Source organism: Gallinula chloropus (assembly GCF_964237585.1).
Source record: "Gallinula chloropus genome assembly, chromosome: 20".
Taxonomy (NCBI): domain Eukaryota; kingdom Metazoa; phylum Chordata; class Aves; order Gruiformes; family Rallidae; genus Gallinula; species Gallinula chloropus.
This window is the reverse complement of record NC_140105.1, coordinates 4,786,369-4,806,215: the sequence shown is the minus strand read 5'-3', so window position 1 is coordinate 4,806,215 and position 19,847 is coordinate 4,786,369. Positions and strand designations below refer to the sequence as shown.

At 56.2% G+C, this 19,847-nt stretch overlaps 1 protein-coding gene across 1 annotated transcript; it reads left to right on the top strand.

Moving 5' to 3' along the window:
* The first annotated feature begins 713 nt into the window (after nt 1–713).
* USH1G (USH1 protein network component sans) lies at nt 714–11,168 on the top strand. The gene is made up of 3 exons (XM_084273766.1): nt 714–1,648; nt 8,791–10,032; nt 10,767–11,168. The coding sequence occupies exons 1-3, from the start codon at nt 1,485–1,487 to the stop codon at nt 10,768–10,770; spliced, it is 1,410 nt and encodes a 469-aa protein (XP_084129892.1). The 5' UTR covers nt 714–1,484; the 3' UTR covers nt 10,771–11,168.
* The last annotated feature ends 8,679 nt before the right edge of the window (nt 11,169–19,847 follow it).

Genomic DNA, 19,847 nt, shown 5'->3' with positions numbered 1-19,847 from the left:
CAGCTCGTGTGGGTGCTGCTGAGGCTGTGCCAGGGTCACCCTGCTGTGAGGGGCGGGTTTGTTTTGCTTACAAAAATAAACTGTGTTTCTCTCTGTTTTTTCTCCTCTCTGGTCGTTGCCTCCCAGCCCTCTCTGCTGCTCCCCACCAATCTTTTCCTGGTTTTTCACTCTTTTCCCCATTCCCATCCATCTGCCAGGTCTGCCTTCCCCCTCTCCAAACCCCGTGTCCCAGGGCTGTGGTGGCAGAGGCAGAGTCCAGCCGTGGGAAGACAGAGCCAGGACATGAGAGGCAAAACACGGGAAAATCCTCCTCCGTGGCAGCACATCCCATGGAAAGCGATTCATGTATCGTGGTGCTGCGCCGACACCATGTGCTTTGGGTGATGTCCGGGCTGGGCTCTGGCTCTCCGGACAGCAGAGGGTGCCCGGGGCTCGGGAATCCAGTGCTGGAGACACTGCCTGGGACCATCCATCGCCCCTCAGGGCTCAGCGCCCGAGAAACCCCACGTCAGCATACAAGGGGCTGGAGCCCAGACGCTGCCCCTCCTGCACATCATACTAGAAATACAGGAGTGGGGTTGGTTTGTGGGTTTTTTCGGTCTCCAAAGAGGGAGAGGAAGAGAGTTTTTCTAGCCTGTACGAGTTACTTCAGGGTATTGTGGATTCCTGTTGTGCAGCTTGTTGTCCTGCCCTTTTTCCTGGGCATGGGAAGGGTAACTGGGGGACAGGGATTCTGACTGGGTCTGTAATTGTTTTCCTTGTGATGCTAGGAATATATATATATATACATACACACATATATATATATATATATATATATCATAATTCTTTTCTTTTGCCAGGAAAAGCTGAGCTGTGAACACCCCTGGGGCTGCTTTGGAATCAGAGGAACTCACCCAACTGTTCTCAGCAGTCTGTGCATAGGACAGGAGGAGCCCTCCAGGCCCTCACTGCTGCCCAGCTCTGATGGGGCTGAGAATAGAGGCAGCAGGGGAACTCCACCAGCCCACATTTCCCTGTGTGGCTGCTGCTGCTGCCCCTCACTTGAGATGGGGGACAGTGAGGGATGCATCGGGCAGGATACAGCCCACCAGCCTTTCTGGCAGCCTGCTCTGCTTAGGTGACACGCAGACCTAGGAAGCTGTCTCTGCGTGGCCCTCTGCCCCCAGCACTTGGCTGAGCCCAGCGAAGCGATGCTGCTTAATGGGAGCTTTTCATGTGCTGTGGAGACGGTGCGTGAAAGGTTTTGTTGTGAGGAGCTGTCAGGGCTGGAGGATGTTTAGGACCCAGGAGGAGCGTGGGGGAGCCAGGCTGGCTGGGCTTGGAGGAGCTCCTGCCTCCCTGGCCAGGACTTCTCAGGTGTCCTGGTGCAGCGGCGCTGCGCGAGGCGAGCTGGGCCTTCTGGCAGCTCCCCCTTCCTCCCCATGCCCATCCTCTGAGCCCCCCTGGGCACCCATGCGCTCGCCCGGGGACCGTTCTGCACCATGAACGACCAGTACCACCGAGCAGCCCGGGATGGCTACCTGGACCTGCTGAAAGAAGCCACCAAGAAGGACCTGAACTCGCCGGACGAGGATGGCATGACCCCGACCCTATGGGCTGCCTACCATGGCAACCTGGACGCCCTGCGCCTCATTGTCAGCAGAGGGTGAGCTGGCGAATGCGCGGGGGGGGGAACGACACACAGAGTAGCTGGGACTCCATCTTTCCCCCTTCCCTGCTCGCAGGTCAGCCAGGGGTACAGGTGCCCCACACCCACAGATCCATGGCTTCTGTCCATAGCACCCCTGCCCCTGTCCTCCCCGCTGTTATTTTTCTCTCCTTGTGGTGCTTTGAGTCTGATCCGACCCTCCTGATAACCGCTCGGTGTTTTCCCAGCTCCTCAGACCCTACAACTGCTCCTGTCCTGAGCCTTGGGGCTGGGTCCCCCCTGGAAGGGCTCTGCAGTCCTGAGCTCAGGTCCAGTAAGGACAGACAGGGCTGGTGCAAGCACCTCGGGCAGCTGCCATGAAAACCATCCCTTTTAAATGAGGGGCAGAGACAATAGCTGCTCCTTCTGCCCCAGGAGACGCTGAGGCAGAGCGCTGTGTGCAGAGCCAGCTGGCAGCAGGGGACACTTGTCTGGTTTACCTGAAGTGAGGTCTGGGTGTGTGACCCCCGGGCAGCCTGTCGTGCACCCAGAGCCCAGGAAACTCAGAGCAGGTTTCTGTAAGCCCAGACTCAACCGTGGGGGCTGCTTGATCCTGATGTGTCTCTCTCGGTCCCTCACCCTGGGATGCCAGATCTGAGGGTCTCTTGCTCCATAAACTTGGATGGGGTGGGGAGACAGGAGTGGGAATGATGGGGTTTGTCAGGCATTCCGTCTTGGCGTTGGGAGAACCGTTCAGGAAGGTCTGTGCTAAGGCAAGATCTGACAGACCCAGCTCCTTCCCGAGATGTACGTGGCTGTCCTGTTCTTACCAACACCCCGCAGGAGCACATCCCAGTGCTTCCTTCCATCCTGCTTTTCTGAGCACCTCAGCTAAAGGCATCCAAGGTGGGGTGGCCTCTGCCTTGTGCTGAGAGATTGGTGGTGCTGCTGGGCTTGATTTAGTTCTTTCTAATGTTGAGGAATAGTGGTGGGATCGGCAGCCTGGATGCATGTCGTGCCTCTTTGGAAGGGCTTTGCTGCTCCAGGTTGGGTCAGGGCTGTCAGTTCACAAGCAGGAACGTTCTCTGTCCACCCTGGGTTGTGTTTGCAGCTCCTGGACGTGCTCAGTCATGTCTTCACCCTGCCTGTTCCTGGGCTCTTAGCATCTCTTGATACTGTTGTCTACTCCTGCAAGACCTCCAACTGTCTCCCCTGGCCCTGACCAGCTGTGTTTTACAGGCAGAGCTCCCAGGCACATTGCTGCCCTTCCCTTGTAAAGCATTTTCTTTTCAGCTCCTGGGGTTGGAAAGGCTGTGTACAGAGTCACTTTGAGAGGTCCCAAGTGCCTGACACAATAGGCATGATGTGCTGCAACAGCTGTGTGCCTTGGTCAATGTGTGCTCAGGAAAAGAGGATTTCAGAGTCTGGAGTGGACAGAGCAAGAGGGGTGCGCCCTGAGATGCTCCTGTGCCAAGAGCCCCATGATGATTCCTTGGGTGGGGGCTGTGTGGCTGGCTCTGGTACCTCCCAGGAGAGACTGTGCCCAGCAGAAACCTGCTCTGACCTCCTGCCAGGAGTGAAGTCATCACCTGGGGACCAGAGAGATGAGAGCAGGAGGCCTGGGGGCAAGACCCTGAAGTTAGAAATGTTCCAATGACCCTTCAGTGGTCAAACGGTCTGAAAGGCCCAAGCTGTGGATTAGCACCCCTCCAGAAAGGCTCTGCCTTCCAGACTGGCTTTAGCTAATGCCTCTCTCTGTACACCCTTCCATTGCACAGCACACCCTGTGCATCCAAGCCAGTGGTTTCTGCCTCTCCACGAGGCCCAAGGGTTGCTTTTCCATGAAGGGGCCCCTTTTATAAACTCACATTTAAAAGGATTAACAGGTTCCTGGGGGCTCAATCGTGCCTGAGTGCAGCTCAGCTGCTGTTTAATTAACAGCCTAATAAACACTTGTTCCTGACAGGGAAAACAGCCTGGCAAAAGCCCAGTGCCCTTTATGTGATGGATGGTGGAGCAAAGTGTGTGTCTGTGAGGCTGCAGGATGCATCTACATCTGCACATTCATCTCCACCTGTCAGATCCTCGCCCAGGACCACACAGAGATCAGCAAAGCCCCTCAGTGCCACTCAGCTCAGTGCAGGGGCAGAGGCTGCTCCCTGGGCTGGCATTGGGCTTGTGTCAGGCAGAGAAGGCTCAGCCTAGGGACAGGGGTGTTGGGATGGGGGGAGATCTCAGAGGAGCCAGGAGAGCTTGTGAGCAGCCCCTGTAATTTTCTGCTAATGCTTAAGACGACGTGCAATGGTATTTAAGTCCTGTTCAGGGATGAAACTTAGTTCTGCCTTGGGTATGTTACTATTACACCTGCTCTGTAGCAGCTGGGAGGTGAGAGGGAGGACCCCTGCCTGTCCCAAATTGTCAGGACGTTTCTCTCTGGCCTCTGCTGTCAAAACACTCCTGCTCCCTGTGCTGGAGTGGGACTGCAGCAGGGAGCGAGCAGTGCCTGTGGGGCACAGGCTTCGGGCTGGTGCAGGGGGGTGCTGAGGCATGGGGGTGATGGAGGAGGCCTGGGGCAGCAGGAGACACTGAATCCTACTTGTCAGTGCTGGGTGATGCTACTGGTGCCCAGACCAACTGGGTGACTAAGTCTGAGGCCAGGCTGTTAGGAAATGTCCTGTTGAGACCAGCCAAAGGCACGCTGAGAACACAGGGCTGTGGGAGCAGGGGGTGCAGGGGGCAATAATCACGGCTCTGGTCATTGTACTCAGGCTGGTGGGTGTTTAGGAGTATCTAGGCTCTGTGGTCAGTGAAGGAGCCGTGTTCACACGCCTGTTCAGCAGGTTGTGGAGTAGGGCTGAGATGGGGAGGAGGAAAGAAAGTGTCATAAATACTTTGGGGGATCCTTCAGGAAAGTTCATCATCTCCACTCCCACAGAAGGGGTAACCAAGTGGGCTTGTTGCTCTGTCTACAACTGCCGACAATGTGTCTGTGCCTCTGCCCAGCTTTGATGGGGATGGAGAGAGGGTTTGGGACAGAGACATCAGCAGTGGCTCATCCTTCTTGTTTGCAACACAAAAAGCCTTTTTCTTTCTCCTGGCTGGACTCCACCAAGCGAAGCAAACTCAATTAACGTGATGGCTGGGCAAAGGCAGGCTAACTGGCATTTAGTGTTGCAGCTTTTCAGAGGCAGTAATTCTTCAGTGTGGTTTGTTGCAAACTGCTGTGGCAGTGGCGGGCATCAGTCCAGCTCCAGTAACCATGGGGTTGGGGCCTGATGCTGGGAAAAGACAGGACTTTCTTGCCATGGAGTGGAGCACAGGAGAGGTGAGGATGGGTCTTTCTGCCAGGCAGGTCCACAGTCAGCTCTGTCACCTGGCGTTTCTTTGCAGAGGCATGCCTCAGTTTCCCTTCTTACAGGAATGGGGGTCATGGATGCTTCGGGTGTTAATGGCAGAGGGGTGCAAGTGGCTCAGCAGTGGGGTGGAGGGGATGAGAGGGCTCCTGACATCAGCCAGGCTGCTCGAGGGAGTCGCATCACGCTGGCTGGGTTGCAGCAAGGCACGTGAAGGTGATGTGCATCCTCTGGCTGATTGCCACGTGGGTGCCAGGAGCAGCGTGGCTGTGTTGGTGGGGACCTTCCCCTGGGTGATGACCTGCTGGGAAGGTGAAGGAGCAGGGTGGAGTGCTGTGGCAGCTTCCTTGCTTCCGGCAACTCATCTGGCTGCCTGAAGTCAGCGTGAGATCTGGGCAGGTAGATGTGCCCCCAGGCAGCCCCACAGGGCAGCTGCTATTAACATCCACCAGTGTCAGGAACGGTTGGTACCAGGGGCAGAAAGCCAGGAGATAAACAGTGCCTGTGCTGGGGCTTTGGGGATGTGAACTTGGAGGAAAGCTGAATCTTTGACCTATCACTGCCTGGACAAAGCCCAGGCGGGCTTTATACAGGACCCAAGTCTCTGCTTTAGGTCCAGAAGCTCATCTTTTCTTCTCATTGCTGGGCCTTGCTTGGGTCATTGCCCTGACTGCTTGTGCTGAGGTCGATGGTCATTTTCCCTCAAGCCATAAACGATTTCTTTTCCCTTCCTATACCCAAACCCCTTTTATGGGAGACAGAGACACTTTGCACCCACTTGGCTCCTGGTCGGAGGGCCCGATCCTTCACACGCACCCACGGGCCCAGGGGTGAGCCAGCCCATTGCTATCAGAGGAACTTCACACGTGCAGGCAGGGAAGGACGTATGTAAGTGCCACTGGATTCCCTGGCTAATTGGGATCCCATGGGAGAATTGGAGGGGGAAACCGGCAGGAAGGGAGTGCGTGTGCGTGTCAGGGTGCAAACACAATGACTCAGGAGATGCACACGTCCACCTGAGGGGCTCAATTAACAGCCTTTTTAATAATGATTATTACAAGAGTTGACTCAGCACTCAAAAATGCTTTGAAGTTGAGGAGCACTGCTCTTCACACCTGTTATTAAAATACGTTCCCACTTAGTGGACCCTGCAGTCAGCATCTCCTCATGTGCAGCGCCTGGAGGGGAAGTTTTGCTGGGACAGGCACCTGCCAGAGGGAGGGCCTCATGTTTATTATCTGTCCTGGATCAAACACCTCTACTTTGCAACTCACTGTTCTTCTTTCCTTCTGATGCATTTTTAGTGCCCGGGGCAGATGTTCATGGGGCAAAGCGATCTAAAGATATAATTTTGATCTCATTCCAGGGAAAGCTGGTTTTGATGCTCCTTCCCCTCACTTTATTCTCTGAGGTGGTAAAAAACATGAGGGAAGCAGATCTTCAAATATGAAGAAGTAGATCTTCATATATGAAGCCCCCAAAGCTTCCCTGGCCTTGCTCTATGCCACCTGAACCAGACAGACAGGAGAGAATGGGGTCCGACATGTACTTTATGGATTGAACATCCATATACTTGGCTCAGGGAGCAAGATTGTTCCTGGTGAGGCACAGCTAAGTCACACATGCATGTTGGGACCCTCACTGTGCCCCAGCCCATCTGCCCACTCACAAAGCACGTGTAAACAAACCAACACCCCTTCACGCGCTGGAGTCCCACTGCCACCCCCAGCAGTTCCAGTTTCACTGGCTCTTTAATCCAGCTCCATCAATAATTTACTCCTTTCTTGCAATTCATCAAATATTTATCCTCCCCATGAATTTCCCAGCCTGGACATGTCACTATGAGGGTAGAGGCAAGGGCTGGGGAGTTACCACTCCTGGGAACTCAGCGTCTCCAGAGTACTGGCAGCTTCCTTCTGCTGGCTTCACAGCTCCTCAACCCTGTGATCTCCTGCCTTTCTCCTCCCTAGCACCCATCTTTGAAGCCTTTCTGTGCTTCTATGAGAGATGTTGAAGGCTCCAGAGACAGAAGTCCTGTGGTTTTGTGGGTCTTATGCAGTTTTGAACCTTTTGACTAACTTAAGTCAGTGATCTTAAGGTTGTAGTTAGTGAGTTCCTACAAGTTTTGGGAAAATCTATGTGTGGTGGGGAACAACTGCTGATGGTCCCACAAGGGGAAAGCTGGGCAGACCTCGTAGCAGCTTTTGGGGAATATAGCCAGGAAGCTCATGCATTGGATCCAAATAATCTCCAGCTTAACCTCTGGATGCCATTGTTATTGCTTCTGCCTTTTGCAAAATAATTTCCCTTCGGTATGACATAGCTGAGATGTTGGCAAAGCCTGTGGATTGGCAACCAGTCATGCCACTGGCTGGGTGGCTTTGCTCTGCTGTTCACTGAAGTCGAGCCATAGAGCAGAGCACGTGGGATCTGGGAGAGGCTTCTCCCCAAAGAGGAGCAAAGAGTAAAGTAACGTGGGCCAAAGGTCACAAGTGTGCATTTGCCTTCCAGACTCACGGTGTCACCAGGGATTGGAGCTGAGGTCTTCGTGGTGGAGGGACAGTGCTCAGTTCCCCTTGAGATTATTGAAGGGATGGTGTGGAAATGGGCAGGAGCTGTGCTGAGCCAGTGCTCTGCCAGAGCCCTCCTGCCAACAGAGAGTTGCTCTTGAGGGTGGTGGAGCTGCTCAGCCTTAATAAAAGGCTTTGCCTTATCCATGTGCAGGAAGGGGAGAGCTCCTTGTTGACAGATACTGCTGCTGGCTGCATATCATTAGCACGCGCGCTCGGGCGAAGGCTGGTGCCAGCAAGGGTGTGAACTAGCTCTTGTTTCAGCAGATCATAAATACAGAGGAATGCCAGGAGGACAGAATTCCCTTCACTCCTAGGTTTGTGTCCATCCCCTCACGGCAGGCAGGAGATGTGGGCAAGCGGCTGTGCCCCACCAGCCGCTTGCTGGGGCAGGGGCCAGCCTGGTGTGAGAGGAGATGCTAATGGTGTTAGTCGAGTGTCCAGCTCTTGAGGAGTGCAGAAACCTAATCTCCACTTTCTCTGAAACTGGATTCTCAGGATGTGCTAATACCAACGTGCTTCCAGCCGTGCAATCGAAACCAAGCGTGGTACAGCAGAACCCCCACGAAACCCCAACCCCAAGGCCAATGCCGGAATCTTTGCTCCCATTCTCTACTGACTACGTGCCCTCTCGTGCCCCAAATTGCCCCAGGCACCAATGAACCAGAGGGTGCGAAGGGGCAGTGGCTGGTGGGTTTCAGAACCGATGCTGCGGATGGCTGTTTCCTGGAGGTGCTGCCATCGTGGTGGGAACACGTGGTGTCCCACACAGGATGTGGTGTATGGCAAAGTGGTTTGGGATGGCTCTCCACAGAATCTGAATGAAGCCAAGCTTTGAAGATCGAATCTGACTAGTGTTTAATAAGGTGCTTGGGATTTGAAATTTCATAACAAGCTGAGCTAGACTCAGCTCTGTATCTCAGATCTGGGCTATCCAGAATCTGTCTTGAGTCCCTCCAAAGCTCAGTTTGATGCAGGAGCACTGTTTCCTGAGAGCTAAATGCAAGTCACAGAAATAATCACAGACCTGGGTGTTAGGCACATGGTTCTGTGTCAGCAGTACACCTCTCCAGAAGGCCCCCTTAGAATTAAGATGTTGGGGTTGGAGGCATGTAGCCTTGTATTTTGAGGAGGGAACAGTTCATGGTGCTGATCTGACCCTGTACAACTGGGAATGTCTCAGAAGAGTCTGCTAGCCATGCCTGCATGCTAACTCATTGTTTTTCTTGCTGCCTAGGGGTGATCCGGACAAATGTGACATCTGGGGGAACACCCCTCTTCACCTGGCAGCAGCCAACGGCCACCTGAACTGCCTTTCCTTCCTCATCTCTTTTGGAGCCAACATCTGGTGCCTGGACAATGACTACCACACCCCGCTGGACATGGCAGCCATGAAGGGGCACATGGAGTGCGTGCGATACCTGGACTCTATTGCTGCCAAGCAGAGCAGCCTCAACCCCAAGCTGGTGAGCAAGCTGAAGGACAAAGCCTTTCGGGATGCGGAGCGGAGGATTAAGGACTGTGTGAAGCTGCAGAAGAAGCACCATGAAAGGATGGAGAAACGCTACAGGAAGGAAATGTCAGATAATTCGGACACCATGAGCTTCTCCAGCTATTCAAGTAGCACCTTAAGCAAGAAGTTCCAGCACATGTCTATGGTGACTTCCCTGCCATACTCACAAGCCACCATCCATGGCACAGCCAAGGGCAAGACGAAAATACAGAAGAAGCTGGAGAAGAAGAAGCAGGTGGATGGGACATTCAAGATCTATGAGGATGGGAGGAAAAGCGTGCGGTCTCTGTCTGGTCTGCAGCTGGGGAACGATGTCATGTTTGTGAAGCAGGGCACGTACGCCAGCCCCAAGGAGTGGACTCGGCGCAATATCAGAGACATGTTCCTCTCAGATGAAGACACAGTCTCCCGTGCCATAAGTGACCCAGGTTTGCACATGGACTCAGCCCACTCAGAAGTCAGCACCGACTCTGGCCACGACTCCTTGTTCAACCGCCCCGGGTTGGGCACCATGGTGTTCCGGCGCAACTATGTCAGCAGCGGGCTCTTCGGGATCGGCCGGGAGGACGCCGGCACGCTGGGTGAAGACAATGCAGATGGAGTAGGTGTCAAACTGCGGAGCCGCCTGCAGCGCTCGCCAAGTCTCAACGATAGCATTGGCAGTGCCAACAGCCTGCAGGAGAGGAACGCGGAGGAGCTGCCCTGGGATGAGGTGGAGCTGGGCTTAGATGATGACGACGAACCAGACACCAGCCCCTTGGAGACTTTCCTGGCTTCCTTGCACATGTTTGAGTTCATCTCCATCTTGAAGAAGGAAAAGATTGACTTGGAGGCCCTCATGCTGTGTTCAGACAATGACCTGAAGAGCATCAATATCCCATTGGGCCCCAGGAAAAAGATTGTGGATGCCATCCAGAGGAGACGACAAACTCTGGAGAAGCCAGATGTCATTGTAGACACTGAACTGTAAGTAGGAGATGAGGCCCCTGAGCGATTAAACCCTTCAGTAGGTGGAGATGTGGATAACATGAGGTCTTATTTTCAATCCACTTGGAAGAGTAGGAATCCAGGTAACCTCAGTGCTTCTGTGTGTGGGCAAATTCCTGCTCGTGTGGAAACGATGAGAGTTTGGAGAGGTGGCAATAGTGTCAGTTCATTACTCAACAGCCCTAATGTGGCTGGGCAGGCCATGAAGGCTTTGTTTTGTTTCATAACCAATGTGAATGCTCTGTGGTCTGATTCTTCTGAGTCCCTGCAGCTGAGATTTCCAACCACGCTCAGGCTTGTCTTGACTTTTCACCTTTTGAAGGCGTTAGGAAATCAACCGTAATTCCTGGTGGGAGCAGGCTGACGACAGTGCCCAGTGGCACTGGGAATCCTTCCCCAAGTGCTTGAGATCTTGCTCAGACCATTGGAGATTGCATACCTGGGTTGGAGTTGTTGCTGATTTATGGTGTTTCCAGGGCTTGGTTGGTTTGGTTCGAAGGTCTGTGTGCCTGCTGTGGGGGTGAAGGGAAGGCACTTGTGTGGCTCTCCCCACCATCACATCCACTGACACCCCAATCCACCGTGTTGGTTGGGCTTCCCAGCCTTCCAAGACTGGTGGGTGTGCTTCTTTCTCACTTGGCAGGCTTTCAGTACAGCTCCATCTTGGATCCTCAGGGTGCTGACAGATTATTCTTTTCTCTTTCCCTTTGCAGATAGCAGCATCATCCTTCTTTTTCTTCTTCTTTTTCTAATGATGAAGAAACAAACCCAGTTCTAAGTTGCCAGAAAACACAAGCCAGAGACTCCCTTCCTGGGGCAGCTGAGAGCTACAGCCATCCCCACCAGTCCCTCTGGACTGCCCTCCTGCCCCCTCGCTCTGCTCCCTGTCTGCGTGATGCTCTGTGCGGAGAAACAGCTGCTGAGATGGGACCAGGCAGCTCCAACCTGCCAACCTTGAAGGGACAATGGTCACCTGCTCACCTGAAGAAGCAGCGTGCCACACAGCTGGCTAGGACACTGTGCTGTCACAGGCTGAGAGACCACACGAAGCCATGAGTGGAAGGAGAGACGTGATGGTATTTTCAAAGGGACCTAAAATAAATCATTACAATCCATTCTTCCTTGAGCCAGTGGTTGATTTGGGGTTTGGGCTGGTGAAGAGGGATGAGGAGTCCTGGTCTCTCTCCTGGTTCTTGGTTGCATTGTGTGTTGCTGTGTTTTTGGAAGGGAGTTTTGATTGCTGTGGCTTGGGGCTGTTCAGCTTGAGACGTGCCAGCCTTGGCTTTAGCTGGCAGCAGCTCAGCACATCCGTGGGTCCAGTCTGCACTGTCTCAGGGCGACAATCCAACATCAGGATGATGGTTTGGACATGTCACATGTCAGTAGTTGCCTTCCAGTGGTCAAATGTTTCTGTCCCATGCAGACAATGTTTCTGTCCTATCTCTCCAGGGCCTGGAGCTGCATCAGCAGTTTGTGTGTGAAGGACCTTGAGTTCTGTCTCCACAAGCTTCCCATGATGGAGCATAGCACCACCCTGCAGCCCAGAGACTCTTCCAAGCATCCCTGATGCATCAGTGCTCAAAACATGGCTCTGAACCGTGGCATTAGGTGTTCTGCAAAGACCCATCACATCTCTTGCTGGCCATTGTGCTCTCTTTAGGAGCCTTCTGCTCCCTGATCCACTGCACCATTTTATATACGTGATCTATGGATGGCTCCCAGGTGGCTGAACAGATTCTGGGGGGGCAGCAGCAGGATGGGGGACTAGGCAGTGACATATCTAATGTGAGAGAGAGTCAACAGCCACTTGCCATGGGGTGCTGGCAGGGTGCCTGTGCAGCCTGTGATGCAAACTACCAGATCAGGGAAATGCCGCCCGGTGTTACCGGTACTGCTTATCCAGCCTTATCTCAAGGATGCAAATGATAAGGCATGACCTGAGCACGGTGACTCCTGTCAGTCTGTGTGTGCTTGCCCTGGATCCACCTGGGATCTGGACCATGCTCATCCCTTCTGACCTGTGGAGGCAGTGGTTTTGCTGTTTGGAGGACAGGGATTGTTTGGTGTGAAGCAATGCCGCTCCCTGCCTCTTTGTGTCTCTGTGTGTGTGTGTGTGTGTAAGGGAGGAGAAACACTCTAAGCTCTGTCCTACAGCTCGCAAGAGGCTGAAGCCCCACTAGGAGTGGCGTGGGGGTCTCCAGCCCCAGCCTGGTGCCACTGCACACAGAGATGCTCTGGCATCAGCTAAATGCCACCGCAGCACCAAAGGCCCAGGATCTTTCTGAGTGGATGCAAACTGAGGAGGAGCTCTTTAAAGTGTGGGGGGTTTTTTTACACTAAAAGTGCTTTTATCTTTGAATTTACAAGTTCTTCCCAACTCTTGGTGTGATTTCCAGGCAAAAGGGTGAGTGATCAGATGTGCTGAGTCGGCACGTTCTCCGGGAAGGCTGTGTGGTGCCAGAGGCCCCAGCGCTGTTTAAATTGGTCCCTTTCCAAGGCCTGGGGCTGCCATCCCAGCAAGGAGAGCGGTGGCTGAGCTCACTAATGTCACAGCTCCCTCTGCCGGGACCGCGCCGGGGAGAGCAGGATGGGACCCGCTGCTCCCCCTCGGGCCCGGGAGGCAGCGGGGATGCAGCGCAGCACAGGGAGCGCTGCCAAGGTCCTGCTGCGAGCAGGACCTGTAAGTCAAGGCCAGTTTTCAGGTGAGGTTATGGTGGCTAAACATACCCCCTTCTCCCTGGCTGTGTGTGATTTCATCCAAGCTCTCTGCCCTTGCTCTGGATAACCCAGAGTGCTGGCCACCTGCCACAAACCAGTTACCCCAGGAGTGGATCGTGCCTTGGGTTTGCTCCAGACACAGGAGGGGAGCGATTCACCCTGGTTCACATCATGATCACTCCAGTGCAATGGGGACCAGTTTACCCAGTATATGATGGAGAAGCAGATCTATTGGCTTGGCACCTCCCAGAGCCTTTTGTGGGTTGGGCACAGGGATGTGGTGGGTATTTGGGGGCTGCTGGGCACTTGGGGTTTGCACACTCTCTAACTTTGCCTTTTTGCTTAGGAGCCACCCAAGAAGTTGTGGATGTTGAGCTGATGGTCACAAAGAGCCCTCCTCCCAACTTGTCTTTCCTCCAAAGAGCCGGTAAAAAGGTTTGGTGACGTGACAGTACCCCTGGGACACATCCCCACACAGCTAAGACCAAGCCCAGAAATGCTGGTTGAGGTGGCTGAGCCCTAAGACCAATGTGGTCACCTCCAGAGACCAAAACTGAGCTGGTATTATGGAACCCAGGAGATGGGCTCAGGCCTGCAGCTGCCCCAGGTGGGGGGAGGAGGATGCTCAGTGGGTACCAGGGTGGCTGTTAGTAGTGCCAGCAGCCCCAGAACCAAGTGCCCGCTCTTCAGGCTGCTACACATTGCTTGGGTCCTCAGCTTCCAACCAGGTTGTCTCCCACAAAGCATAGGGATGCATCCCTTGCAGGACCCCCAACCCAGGAGACAGCCCCTGGTGTCCAGCTCCCCTAGCCAGCTGAGTTACTGCATCCCACTGAGTTTGTGATGGAGCTGGGCTCTGCTTGCCCTGGGCATGGGGAGGGGACATGGTTGTACCCAGGACCTCAGCCCAGCCATGCCCTGTCATTTCTCTGCCCATCAGCAGCCCAGCCTCTGTGGGGGAACCTCTCCGGTGCTAATTGCATCTGCTCCATGGCTGAGAACAACAAGCTCCTTTCGGAGAGGGCGCTTGTGAAAGCAGGGTGGAGGCCAGAGCTGGCACACCCAGAACACCCTGAAATACCCTCCCAAACAGAAACCGAGCCAGGCGGCAGGTCTCCCCGACCCGGTGCTGCCAGCGAGCAAACACCGACCTTCCTATGGGGCCAGGCCTGCCCGTGGTGCCTGGGCAGCCAGACATGGCACAGGTCCTGTGGGTACCCTGGCAGTGGGTGGCAGTGGGTGGCAGCATCACTCCTGCGATCCTGAGGACATTGTCCCTTAACGCCCCAAGCCACAAACACTGATGCTGGCATTAAATCAGGCTTCCCAGCAAAACCAAGCCCCTGGGTTTAACTGGGACATCTGTTTTCCTCTCCCAGCTGTTGCAGGAGGTGGTGTGTAGGGAGCGGAGCGAGGCCAAGGGTCTGTGCCAGCGGTCCAGCCGTGGTATGGACGCCCCATCCTCGAGCCACACAGCCCTGGCTCCTTGACTGGAGGAGCGTGGCTCACAGAAGCGATGCCAATGCACAAGCCCTGCCCTTGTCTGTATGTAGCTGCTGTGCAGGGGATGTGTTGGCACTTGGTTTTGTCTCCAGGTCCTTAGGAGCTCGCTGGGCCCCCACACTATGGGCTGGAGGTGGGAGAAGGCAGGGGAAGTTTTTGGGGATGACCAAAGGTACTGGAGATGTGGGTTTGCAGGCACAGGGTGAGCATTGCTGCATCCCTGCTCAGCTGCTAGATATGACAGCTGGCCTGGGCAGGGACACAGCTGCTTCCCCTGGCTGCTGGCAGCACCAGGGTTATGGGCTGCTCCCCTTGCCAGCACTGTGTGTCCAGCCATGCCATGTGGGAACCGAGAAGGCATCGCTGGCAGGACACCAGGCAGGTCCCACAGGCAGAGGGGCCCATCTCCCTTGGCCAGGAGCCCCTAGCCCTGCTCCATGCCCCTTCAGCCTCACCTGCAGCGGGTGACAGCACCAGAGGTTGATGCTGGAGCCCAGGACCTGCCAGGCTTGCAGGGGCCCTCGCACGCCACTTGCTTAACTATTTCCTGCCCATCCCGCTGGAGATTCACTTCCTGGCTGAGCAGCTGAGTAACGCTGGGCTGAGGGAGGGCGGGCAGCCAGGATGGAGGCAAGAGGGACAGGGCTCTGTGCAGGGCACCCACAGCACCTCCTGGTTTGCTGTGCATTGCACGGTGCCCTCCCTGGAAACCGAGCACAGGGCTGGATGCAGCACCTCACAGGGCTTTGCAACGGCTTTTGGGATTCTCCATGGCTGTTCCAAAGCCAAAGTGCCCCAAAAGGCAACAACATGGGCACAGCTCAGCACCTCCTCCCTGAGAGAGCTGTTGCATGGGCTAGAGCAGGAGGAGGAAGTGTCAGCTTTAATGTCGGCTTTAGGTACAAACAGGGTGAATTCTTTTCCAGGTCTACTTCATGCTAATCATTGATGTTAGTAAAGTATCAGGTGATGACATGGATTCTGCCACCAAGTGTCTCAGGACTGGAACGAGCTACCCAGTACCTGCTGTCATGGTACCCATCGCCCCAGCTTGCTCTTGGCTTGGGTAGCACAGGGATGCACCCACAAATGGCACTGAGCATCCCTGGGCAGAGCAGGGTGTGGGGCATCACCAGTGCCCTGGGCTCACCTGCCTTTGGTGGACTGCGTGGAGCAGGCAGGCTGGTCACCTGAGTGCAGGGTGGGGGGTTTTAAGGGCTCGTAGCTGGGGACTTCAGGTTGGGGTGAAGATGTGGCTGCGGTCAGGTACCTGGCAGGTCTGGATGCATCCTGCTGAGCACTTATGGTGCTGCTGGGGACAAGTGTGCTTTGAGCACAGGCACTGGCCTGGTCTTTGTCCCCAGCTGCTGGACTTCCCCTGCCCCTGTCCTGGCACCCATTGAGGTGCCTGTGCTACTCCACATGCCTGGGGTGAGGGCACCAAGCACCGAGACCATGCAGTCAGCTGGGGTGAACACCAGTGCTGCAGGATTGGTGCCCTGGATGGGCTGTGCATCCTGCCTTGGACACTTTGGAGGGAGAGAGATGAGTGGCAAAGGCACCGGGGGGGCTCTGGGACCCATGGCTGGTGTGGGGCCTGGTTGGTGCCAACTGGTGCACGGTCCAAGGCCTCTGCTCACTGCAAAGGGCCCTGGGGTGGCTCTGAGGATGAAGGGTGATCATGGCTTTCATTCTCTCTCTCTTTTTTGGAGTAAAAGGCACAACCTTCCTGCTGTTCCTGCTCCCTGATCTTTGGCTAAGCTTCAACCTTTTAGGATGCACTTTGACAACTACATTTTCCTGCTGCAGGACACCAGGGTCCAATTTGCCCATGGTCTCCACAGAGCCACCCAGCCCAGAAGGTCCCACCAGGACCAGGAACAACCATCACCAGACGAGTCACCTGGACCTCCCAACCACCACCACACTGCACCGAGCAGCAAGCACAGGGCTGCAAGGAGGGGATCCAGCCCAGAAACCCCCTGAACCCAACAGTAAGTCCTACAGAAGCATTTAAACCCTGGTGGGGATGGGTTTCCCAGAGTCCCCTCCCCAGCTCCGGGGAGGCTGCGGCAGGGCACCCCCGGCAGCGGGCTCTTGCCCAAGGACAGGCTCTGCCCTCACGGGAGGTGCCGGGGACAGATCCGGCTGCTACAACATCCTTTTGTTCCCCACCCATTATTTCCCTGCTGGGAAGTGGCAGATTTTGGCTGGCACAGCCATGTCACGGTGAAACCCGGCGCTGGCAGCGGAGACCCTCACCCCCACCCTCCCTCACCACCACGGTGCCCACAGGCTCTTTGGCTGCATTTTGGAAACCCACCCAGGGATGGGTGGCCAAGCTCTGTGTTTCCCCATCCCTGGCAGTGCCACCAGCCGTGGGCACTGCTGGCAAGAAGCACCCAGCGCTGGAGCTCTCCCCCCATGCTCAAACAGACAGGGAAAGGATCCTGGCAGCTGGCCTGGGTGCTGCCTTTTACCTCCGCTGCAGCAAACCCACAGCTTGGCCCTTCTCCACAGCCACAAACAACTTCTGAGCTTGGCAGCAGCCACTCAATGCTGTACCAGCACCGGGGGCAGCTGCAGGTCACGGTGCCAGGGTCAGCCAGGGTTGCTGTTTCCAAACCCACCCCCCTAGGTCCTCAACACAGCAGAGCTCCCATGTGGACACCCGTTATTTCAGCCCCCTCCCTGCCACCCCCGTAGGTGTTTCAGAGCACTCCCCCCGGGGTGGGGGGCTCCATGAGGCCAGGGAAGGCTACATAGCACAGCTACCTGCCCAGGGAGGGATGGGGAGATGCGCTGGGCAGCCATGCACCCATCCAAGCTGCTACCACAGGACCTGCCCAGCCCTCAGCTCCGTTCAATAACCCAGCTAACGAGAGCCGCTGTCAACAAGTCTGCAGCTCCCCAGCCCGCACAGGGAAGGACGCCTGCTCCAGGGACCCAGGTAAGAGAAACCTGTTTCACTGACCTTGCTCCATCACCACCTTCCTGGCTGCACCGTGGGCGAGTTTGGGGCTGCGGCGAGGGGCTTGGCTGCCCGTCAGGGGCACTGCGAGGAGGAGGAGGAGGTGGAGCGGGGCAGGGGCCGCATCGCCAGAGGGTCGGGGTGCTGGGGGACGCACCGGGCGGGTAAGCGAGACCCCGGCTCCGTCGATGCCGCGTCTCGGCGTGGCTCCTGCCTGCCTGCGGAGCCTCGCTCCACCCCTCATCAGTTAATAAAGCCTCCGCCGTGCCGGTCCCTCCTTTGCCACTGACTCACGGGCTGACCTAGCCCAATCCCCTAACTGCCCCGCACCTCCATTTTCTGACCTATAAAGCAGGGCTCATCCCCACCGCTCTCCTCTCCCTTTACATAAGACCACCGAGCACCAAAGCCAACCCTGCAGCACTGTGCACCCCGCAGGTGATGCCTGAGGGGCAACAGTGGGTGCTCGGCAGCAGCATATGGGCTCTGCCACCCATGCCCAGGGGCGTGCAGACCCTAGCTGGGGGTTTTGTGGGTGCTGTGCAACCTCCAAGGGCACCAACAGGCATCTACCAGCCTGCCACTGGTTGCACCCGCGGATTCAAGGTCTCCCCACAGGTTTTTCTTGTGTTTTGGGGGCTGGGAAGGGGAGGTAAGCAGCACATGCTGCTCTTGGCACAGCGACCTGCATGCTCTGGGGCTGGATAGCCTTCACCCCACTGCTCCATGCTTTGGCACACCTCCAGCACCCCAAAACCCGACTGGCCAGGTTTGGAAAGCAAGCCAAGGACAGCTGGGAAGGTGGAGGCTTTCTGCCCTGCACTGTGCTATGCTGGGCTTGTCTCTGCTGCCGGCCAGGGAGCAGCCCTGGCTGCATCCTGCCCCTATTTCCCTGGGAGAAGCATGAAGCCATCCCTTTCTTGTTTGCTTTCAAAGATGACTGTGAAGCAGGAGTGTGCCCTGAAGCTGCCTGTGGTGGAGGACAAGCATCCTTGGGTCACAACAGGGATGAGGTGACAGCACCTGTCAGCATCCCCATGGGAAGGCTGCCAGGCAGAGGAGCCCACAGGGCACCCAGCAGGTGCAGGGGTCCCTGGGGAGTGGGACCCTGAAGCTTTTAGGCCCCATGAACAGCTGTGGTTCCAGGCAGGTGCAGGAAAGGAGGGAGGCAGGAGCTGGCTCGGCCACAGCCCAGCACTGACGTAAGAGGTTATACAAGCCTGCACGGGCAGGGTGCCGGCAGCAGCATCGGTGTGTCTGTGACTGGAGCTCTGCTCCTGCTCCAGGATAACATCTGCAGGAGTAGGGACAGCCTGGCCCCGTGCTGGGCATCACTCACAAAAGCCCTGGGTGGCAGTGGCACCCTGGAGTGGTACCCATGAGGGGTGCACAGGTTTCCTGGAGGAGCACAGCGGGGACTGGGCAGCACACCAGCCAACCTGGAGAGGGGGGAAGATGGTCTGGTGGTACCCAAGAGCCATGTCTGCGGGTGGCTGGGATGGAGAGCAGAAAGGTCCCTGGGCAGTGGGTGTGGGGACCACTTGCCTGGTGCGAGTGAGTGGGAGAGGGCACCTTGGGCAGCACTGCGATGTGGTTCTGAGCTGGGTCAGGAGCAGGGAGAGGCTCCTTGAGCCCCCCAGGAGGCATTTTGGAGCTGCTGAGCGGAGCCCTTGGGTGCGGGCAGAGCAGCACCCTCCTCACCCGCTGGCACCGGGTCACAGATCAACACCCGGTATTCCAGGCAGCCGGCTGAAGGTGTTACTCACCGGGCCCGGGGCTGCGCTCAGCTCCGCTGGGCAGGAATGCCACGTGCCCAAACCGCCTTTCCCCAGGGACAACCAGCCCCTGGCCAGGGACAATGACCCCACTGCAGGTAGTGGGGCTGAGTGCTGTAGAGGCCTCCTGGGTGGCTTTATGTGCTGGGGGGGTGATGAGCAGGACCCCAACCCTCCCCGCGCATCACAGGGACACTGGGGGCTGGAGGAGGTGACATGGGATGGGTGCCTTCCTCTCCAAAGGGGACTGCAGGCTCCCTTTCCCACCCCCCTGGGGCAGATGGTGCTAAGAGCTGTCCCAACCCTGACAGCAGGATAGAGCTGTTTTGGAACAGAGGGCTAAACTCCACTGTTTTCCACTGTTTCTTCACCAAATTATTGGAAGGGGAGCTGACAGCACTGGCCATCACCTCAGATGTCCTCCTCGGCCCTGCCTTCCCAAGGGACTGAAGGCAACGTGTCTGGTGCTTCAGATGGATGGGGAATGGGTATGGAAACCCGGTCACGACATCCCTGTGGGCTGATCTTCCGGAAAGGTAATTTTATTTCCCACAGAAGTTTTCACTATGGGAAAGGGAGACCCACTCTTTGGGGGAAGCGGAGGTCACGGGGATGGTTTTGGCTGTGGCTGGCAGCAGGTTTTCTCCCAGTCTGGAACAAAATCCTGGGGAAAGCGACCAGCCCATGTACTGTCTGAACTTGGGGTGCTCAGCAGAGACTTCCCACCAGCTCCAAGGAGACTCGTTCCACCCCATTTTCCAACACAAGTCTTAGTCACCCATCTCCCAACCGATTGCCCAGTTTTCCGGGGTCACCACCTATGCCAG